Source organism: Pezoporus wallicus, unplaced genomic scaffold (assembly GCF_028554395.1).
Source record: "Pezoporus wallicus isolate ANWC-B61680 ecotype Strahan unplaced genomic scaffold, APGP_CSIRO_Pwel_v1 contig_8673, whole genome shotgun sequence".
In the NCBI taxonomy this organism is placed as follows: domain Eukaryota; kingdom Metazoa; phylum Chordata; class Aves; order Psittaciformes; family Psittacidae; genus Pezoporus; species Pezoporus wallicus.
This window is the reverse complement of record NW_026637196.1, coordinates 298,591-305,928: the sequence shown is the minus strand read 5'-3', so window position 1 is coordinate 305,928 and position 7,338 is coordinate 298,591. Positions and strand designations below refer to the sequence as shown.

At 40.6% G+C, this 7,338-nt stretch overlaps 1 protein-coding gene across 1 annotated transcript; it reads left to right on the top strand.

Annotated features, from left to right (window-relative positions):
* Nucleotides 1-468: 468 nt before the first annotated feature.
* On the top strand, nucleotides 469-7,123 carry LOC130596378 (photoreceptor outer segment membrane glycoprotein 2). The gene is made up of 3 exons (XM_057403910.1): nucleotides 469-1,050; nucleotides 4,942-5,188; nucleotides 6,639-7,123. Exons 1-3 carry the CDS (start codon nucleotides 470-472, stop codon nucleotides 6,903-6,905), a joined length of 1,095 nt encoding a protein of 364 aa, XP_057259893.1. The 5' UTR covers nucleotide 469; the 3' UTR covers nucleotides 6,906-7,123.
* The last annotated feature ends 215 nt before the right edge of the window (nucleotides 7,124-7,338 follow it).

Genomic DNA, 7,338 nt, shown 5'->3' with positions numbered 1-7,338 from the left:
ATCTTTCCTTAGATCCACTAATAGCTAGGGAAAACAAGATAGACCTTGGAACACCGAAGTCCTCCTTCAGCTGTGAAACTGAAATACTGATTTGAAACTCAGGGGGGTTCCTCTCTGAATGTATTTTATGCCCATCATTGTGACCTTTGAAGAGAAAAATAAGAATCTGCAGATCACATGGGAAAGTTATTAAAGGAAACAGCACTGCATCAGCTACTAGGAAGAAAAACAACTGTTACAGCTGAAATTCAAGCTATAAATGTCACTGGGGGACTCCCTTGGCAGGGCTCAGAGTGTGTGAGGCTGTACAGGAAGTTTCCTGTAGCCTCTATAAATACCTGGTCAAACAGACAGTAATCTCTCTCTCTCTCTCCCCTTCAGATTTCTGCTGCATGCCTTGGATAGATGTTTCTAATCAGCTTACAAGCTTTCCTTGACCTACGCTTTATTTCCTAACTCTGATCCGACTATGGCTGTCCTCAAAGTAAAATTCACCAAAACTAAGAGGGACAAATTGGCTCAGATCTTATGGATCCTCAACTGGGTTTCTGTAGTGAGCGGGATCATTCTCTTCAGTCTTGGCCTCTTTCTGAAAATAGAGATCAAGAAGCGCAACGAAGTGATGGCAAAAGGGGATGTTAACTCTGTCCCCAACATGCTGATCTCTGTAGGGGTCATAGCATGTATCATCAACTTCCTGGGTGGCAAAATCTGCTATGACTGCTCAGATACCAACAAGTTCTCTCGATGGAAACTAGTTATGCTCCCTTACATCGTGTGCACCTTCTGTTTTACCTTCTGCATCCTGGTGGGTGCTCTCATGTGCTATACCATGAGGAACGAGCTGGAAGAGTCTCTCTATCTGGGACTGAGGGATGCTATTAAGTTCTATAAGGACACAGACATACCTGGACGATGTTTCTTAAAGAAAACAGTGGATATGTTACAAATTGGTTTCCAGTGCTGTGGAAACAATGGCTTTAGAGACTGGTTTGAAATTCAGTGGGTATCTCATCGTTACCTGAATATGGCTTCCAAGGAAGTTCTGGAGTAAGTATTTACTAGTCATAACGAAAGAAATCTAGGCAAAAAACCTCATTCAAGAAGGCAGATAGTAGTTTTGACTGGACCTTTGTCTCTTAATCAGAAAGAATGACCACGTTGCTCACAATATATGCTACCTACGTGCACAGTCAGAACTTGCCTTTTGCTGACTTTTTAGCAAAAGGGATGCTAAGCAAAGCAAGGATTTATCTTTCCTTTTTTAATGTGGCGGATTAGCTACCTCAAAATTTCCATTACAGTGAGCTGATACTGGAAAGAAAGAAGTTCTACCATCAGTACATTGCACAGTCAATCCTAAACACTGAAAGATCCTCCTCCTTCAAGATACTAGGCTGCAAATCTAGTTTCAGTTCTATATGTTCACATATGAGAAACTGCCAACAACAGGTACATGGCATAAAAAAGGAGGAGAAAAACCCTTGCATTTTTCGGGCAGGAAGGGAGTGGTTTTTCACATGATGTAGCAATTGTGAAATTATATGGCCAAAAAGAAGAGTCTGGTTATTCTTACAATAAATAGAAAACTTAACAATATTTGTAAATACTAAAGTAGGCAATCCAGTATATAATCATTTTTCTAAAGCTGAAAATAAGTGTTCACTGATGACAGTGTAGTAGCTACGTATGTTCTTGGGAAAGACAAACACAAAAAGCTTGACTGGCATTTGTCAAGTATCCTGTTTTGTTGGTGTCAGTAAAGCCAAAGGAAGAGAGGCCAAAGATCTCACCTTCACAGCATTTGCAACTGGAAACTACCATCAAAGCAAAGCATATATACAGAGCTGCAAACATTTCGGAGGACAGGGCCTAGGAGAATATAGCCAAGAGGGCATCAACATGAGTAAGGCAGTTGGCCATGGAAATAAAGCAAGCTGTAGAACAAGTGTTCTTGAGAGAGAAGTTGGAAAGCAGCAGTGACACAAAGCAGACAGACCTAAGAGGTGATTTAAATCCTGGTCCTACACTGAAAAGCGACATGACAACAAAGATGGTCCACAGGAACTTAAGAATAGTATCTTATTGTCAGAAGTAAAATATACAGCCTTCTATTTTTGAGACAAGCCAAAACAGTAATGTTTTACCCAGGGTCTTAGCCAAGCTCTGTTTTCCTCTGCAGGTTCACCTGTGCTATGCCCTTACTTAGAAAATACACTGTTAGGTTAATTTTTGTTCCATGTAGGGAGAAGATGCCAATGAAATGTGTGAGAGAAGTAACTGCACTGCAGAATTTCTTTTACTGCATGTGAATTGGGTTAACCCCATCTTGATTGAGATGGAACGTCTTAATGCAGGAATGCAAGCTGGTGCTGTGTAACCAAATTATACAGCAACTTCCAAAAAATTTAATAGTGGATCATTTGATAGGAAATCATTGGAAGCAGAGTCCAGCTGGTTCAGAAAGGATGGAGAAGGAACCAAACATTTTCCTTGGATTTATCTTGCACTGTACGTCAGTTAGTACTTGGTAGATTAAGAGGCAAAGCATGTGAGAGCTGACATGCTGCCAGATGAACTGAACTTTTCACCTTCCTTCATAATCCTCTTCCCTCCCCTCTCTTCTGCATCTCCATAGTCAACACCACGATGTGACAAGAAATGGGGAGTCAGTGGGAAGCAGGAGGATGAGGCAGGCTACAGCAGTATAGTCCTATCATTGGTTGGGTAAAAATCACCTTTTCAGAGTCTCAAAAGCAAGTTTTGCTTTGCAGTACTGTAATGAATTTGCATTGCAACAACAAATAGCAGCGAGTGTCTTACTCTCTCAGCTCTGCTACTGAGGTCTTCCCTTCTAACAGTACCAAGATACGTCATCCCTTAATTGCCACTAGTAAGAGGAAACATAATGGCAGGGAGACATCACTCAAGTCTGGAAATTGCAAATGTTATCAGTAGGAAGAAGATTCCTCCTTGTAACATGTGACAGGAAGCAAAAAAAAATAATTGGTGATTGGGATCAAAGAAAAGCTTAAAAGCCGGTGTAAGAGATCACATTTTAACCACTTCAGATGCCGTGCGGTATGTGGATCATGTCACTGAAATATGCAGGGCGTTCTGCTGGCCCAGGGAAAAGCTTCCCTTTCACAGTGTACCGGCCTTCCTCTCCTGCCTCTGTGAGGTTTCTTTTCTCCTCTCACATTTGAGCATTCCTGTTTGTACTTCTTTGGCTCCCATTCTTGCTTCCCTCCCAGTGAGTGGTTTTTCCTCTGCCTCTTACACAACTTGCACACTTAAGTCCGGTTTCAATGCATTATTTCAGTTCTTTTGCGTTGGTTTCATTCTGTTGCCATTACCAGGAATATGATGGCCACAAAGTGAAGACCTACACTTTGAGATGGAGAAGAGTTCACACCTAAGCCACTCCTAGGTGGGAAAAATCAAAGATGAACTTTCTGACTTAGAAAGATCTTTCAGGAAGGTATTTTTGACACAATGTTAAACAAAACACACCACCCCCCAAAAAAGAGAAAGGGAAAAACAAAGGCTGGAGGTTGTATTTAGCAGGGCCACAGCAATAAAATGAAGGCAGTTATTCTGCTACCCCAGCCCAGCCACAGCTACTGAACTTCCTAGCACCTTATGTTTCATGAAGGATACATTTAGTCCCAAAATGCTGGATGAGCACTGAACCACAGTGTTTCTGCTTTCTGTTCACCTGACGAGCTTCTTGAGACGACTTCTTCCCATTTAATTTAGATCATCTGCAGTGGAGCAGGAAATATGATCTGTGAATGCTGATAAATGAGGAAAAGTTTTGGAAAATCTTAAAAGTTCTACTATTAGCAAGTGCTGAAAGCTGGATCTCTCAGAGAAAGTTCTTTCATGTATTCTGGCTCCCTAACAAAGGCTAAAGTGCATGGTGTTCATTAAAACAGATTCTCACCTGTGGGGCTACCTCAGGAAATAAGACATCTGTGATGAGCATGATAATAGATACATGCTTAAAGGCTACTTCCCCAAAGTGTGAGAGCATCTCTCAATGTATTAGATACTCTCCATGATATGGAAAATCTATTTCTCTTAAGAGCCTTCTGAGAATAGAAGTCCTCACAAGGGCCCACTAGCATAAGAGCAGATAATACAAGGAAAGTGGATGTCAAGGATTCATTTAACTGTTCCAGAAACTCTTGATTAATCTGAGACTCAGTTCTCTTTCCAGCATATGATTCTTTTGTTCTCTCTCCGATTTCTTTATCTTTCTTCTTTCCCACTTGTTTCTCTCCTGATCTTGTAGGGAAAGGGAAGGAATCATTTCTAGCAATAAACATGAACAGTTTCAAAAGTTACAGAAAGCATAGTTATAAGAAGTAGAAACTCCCTTGTGAGTCTCAAGACAGGTGTTGAACCAGCCATTGCGTGTGGCTACAATGGTGAAATAAATGCCAGTGGACAATTTCCAGCCATTCCTGTGGCATGTAAAGTTGTTCTTGTGTTAGGCTCTCTCTTAAGGAATGCTTGTGCTGAAAATCAATCCAGAAGTGGTGAAACAGGATTTCTGGGGCCAAAACTTCCACTAGAGTTCTACCAAGATAAACAAGTTCAGAAACTGTCTTGAGTATTTTCATCACAAATATACCCAAAAAGGTCACACACACACACACCCCCCCCCCCGAAAGCTGAACACATATCTTGCATGCACAGTACTGAGAACCATGTGAAATACTGTGCTGATACCACATCTCAGAAACACAGGAAAGGAAAAATACAGTTTTCCTGCAGTAAACAACTTTTCCAGTTGGAAAGATATTCCCATTTGCCTGTTGTTACATTGGAGATGCCTACATTGCAGCATATTTGCATTATAGCCTTTATTAAAGATCACAGACACTGTTTGCTGCTAACAGATTTGTAATGCCCAAACTTTCTGTCCCGCTGCAGCCGCCTGAAGAGCAACGTTGATGGGAAGTTCTTGGTGGATGGAGTACCCTTCAGCTGCTGCAACCCAAGCTCCCCACGGCCCTGTATCCAGTACCAGCTGACTAACAACAGCGCTCACTACAACTACGACTTTCTGACAGAGGAGCTCAATATCTGGGTGACGGGGTGCAGAGAGGCCCTGCTGGAGTACTACACGGTCATTATGAGATCCATTGGTATTACAGCACTACTTATTTGGTTGTTTGAGGTAAGCCTCATAAAAACACTCCTCAGATTAATCAGAGTCTTCCTACTCTAACTACATAATAACTACAAATAACTAGAGTGTAACATATGAAGAGTGCCTCAGTATCCAATAGAAAATCCAAATGCACTTCAACAATGTTGCAGGATTTCCTTCAGTGAAGACAACTTCCCAGCACAGAAGCAAATCTCACGGAAGATAAGAACTATTAGAAATGGTGTATATAATCCTGCATGTTTGCAGAGCTTTTTTAGTAGACTATGGCATATTCCCTTCCCTGAAGCATTTATTGGATCAATTACAGGATGATGCATGCAGTGACAACTGCACAGAAATGAGGTCTGAAGACTGTTTTAAGTCAGTTTTAAAAAGAATATAAAAAACATGAACAGGTCTTCAGCCAAATACATTAACTTCATAGGAAAAATTCAGCATAGGTACTACTATCTCAAAGCCTCCTTTTTGCATTCCATAACTTCATCCCATGGCCAGTACTTGCGAATATGGCATACCTTTTTAGATGTAGATTAGACTGCTTATTATACAATCAAAATAAGCATTCACAGGCAAGCACATACACCTGTGAAGATGCACTCTTTCTACTGGCTGTAAACTGAATGTTGTCATCCACAGGTAAAGGACTCCACGATAGCATAGGCTAAAATATGGGTTTCTTCCCTTTTTAGCAAGTTTTCATTTTCTGATTATTGCTGTATTGCATGAATATTAGCACTGTAATTAAAATAGTTCCCAACAGTCCTCCAGCAGTGCTGGATGTGGTTGTGGTGCCAGAAACAACAGGCCTTTGGCAGCACCTTGAGAAAGCTGGGAGCTGGCTCTCTCCGCTCTCTTAAACATTGACACACGGGCACCATGATCTCAATTTCCGGAGAACTATGGAAGTGGGGCTTTTTCCTATATTTATATTTGAGCCTCTGCTATAGGCAATCCTTCTTAATTTCAGTGCGTTGGCATGTAGAACACATCTGGCTTCCACATGAATGGACTCCTTGGAGGAAATACTGATTTAATCAAGGTCAGTGGAAAAAAAGAAATCCACTGAAATTAACACACTACAATCTATTCTTTTTTTTCCCCATGGTGACTGATAGTTCCATTAATTGATCATCCATTCTACAGCAATTAGTTATAGTCTCTGAGGCTGCAGTGTTCCTGAGTAATTCTGGGTATTGATGTGCCAATAACATCCAAGTGGGAATGATACCTGATTAATGGAGACAAAAAAAGAATCAATCACTCTCTCCCTGGTATTTTTCTTTCTACAAAAATGCAGTTAATTGGGAGAGTGGTTTGATATACTGCTGGGGTAAGGAATTTGTCTGCTTTATTCAGTATTATTTATTAAGCCTGTAAATACACAAGTCAGCTGACTTAGTGGTAGGATTGAGGCTGTAATTTAAACTCTTGTTTAACTATTAACTGTTTCTTACAGCTCTCTGTCCTTATTGGTGTCCGGTACCTACAAACAGCAATGAGGAATGTCCTCCTGCTAGGAGATTTGGAGGGTGAGTCAGATGGTTGGTTACTAGAAAACAGCTTTGTGGAAACTGCCAAATACAACATCAATATCATCAAGAACCTCGGCAAAGCCAACCAGATCTCCACTGTCTCAGGCATGAACGACCCCAACATCAATGTTCAAAACACAAACTGTGACAAAACCAATGTTACAACAAAACCTATCCCAGCAGCTAGCTAGGCAAGTCTTCAAAGGAACAACATCGCAAGTGTAGCTTTGACATATCTGACGTAATGTCACTGACCAGGATGCCCTGTGTCTGTAATTCATTGATCGTGGTACACGGGAAAAACATACTGATACAGAATAGAGGATAAGAGACCAATATTTTACTTGTTACTATTGTGAATAATACATTGCCTGAATATCATTTTGGACAGCCTGTGTATAATCAAATACGAACAAGCTGTATCACTGGGATATCCAAAGCAGAACTACTCTTGCTTTTGAAATTGTTCAAAAGTCAGAGTAAAAATTCTTTTGTCTAAACAATGTCATTTTCTATAACAATAGAATAAGCAAGAATTATAACGTTAGAATAAATATAAATAATGTAAATAAAGTGTGTGATGTAAAAACCTGTACGGGACTTCAAGCAAGCTGTATGAGCAGA

Excerpts from the sequence above, each read along its gene's own strand:
- LOC130596378 (XM_057403910.1), top strand. The coding sequence starts at position 470 with ATGGCTGTCCTCAAAGTAAAATTCACCAAAACTAAGAGGGACAAATTG. Across the intron at positions 1,051-4,941 it reads GCTTCCAAGGAAGTTCTGGA|CCGCCTGAAGAGCAACGTTG; the intron begins GTAAGTATTTAC and ends GTCCCGCTGCAG. Across the intron at positions 5,189-6,638 it reads TACTTATTTGGTTGTTTGAG|CTCTCTGTCCTTATTGGTGT; the intron begins GTAAGCCTCATA and ends TGTTTCTTACAG.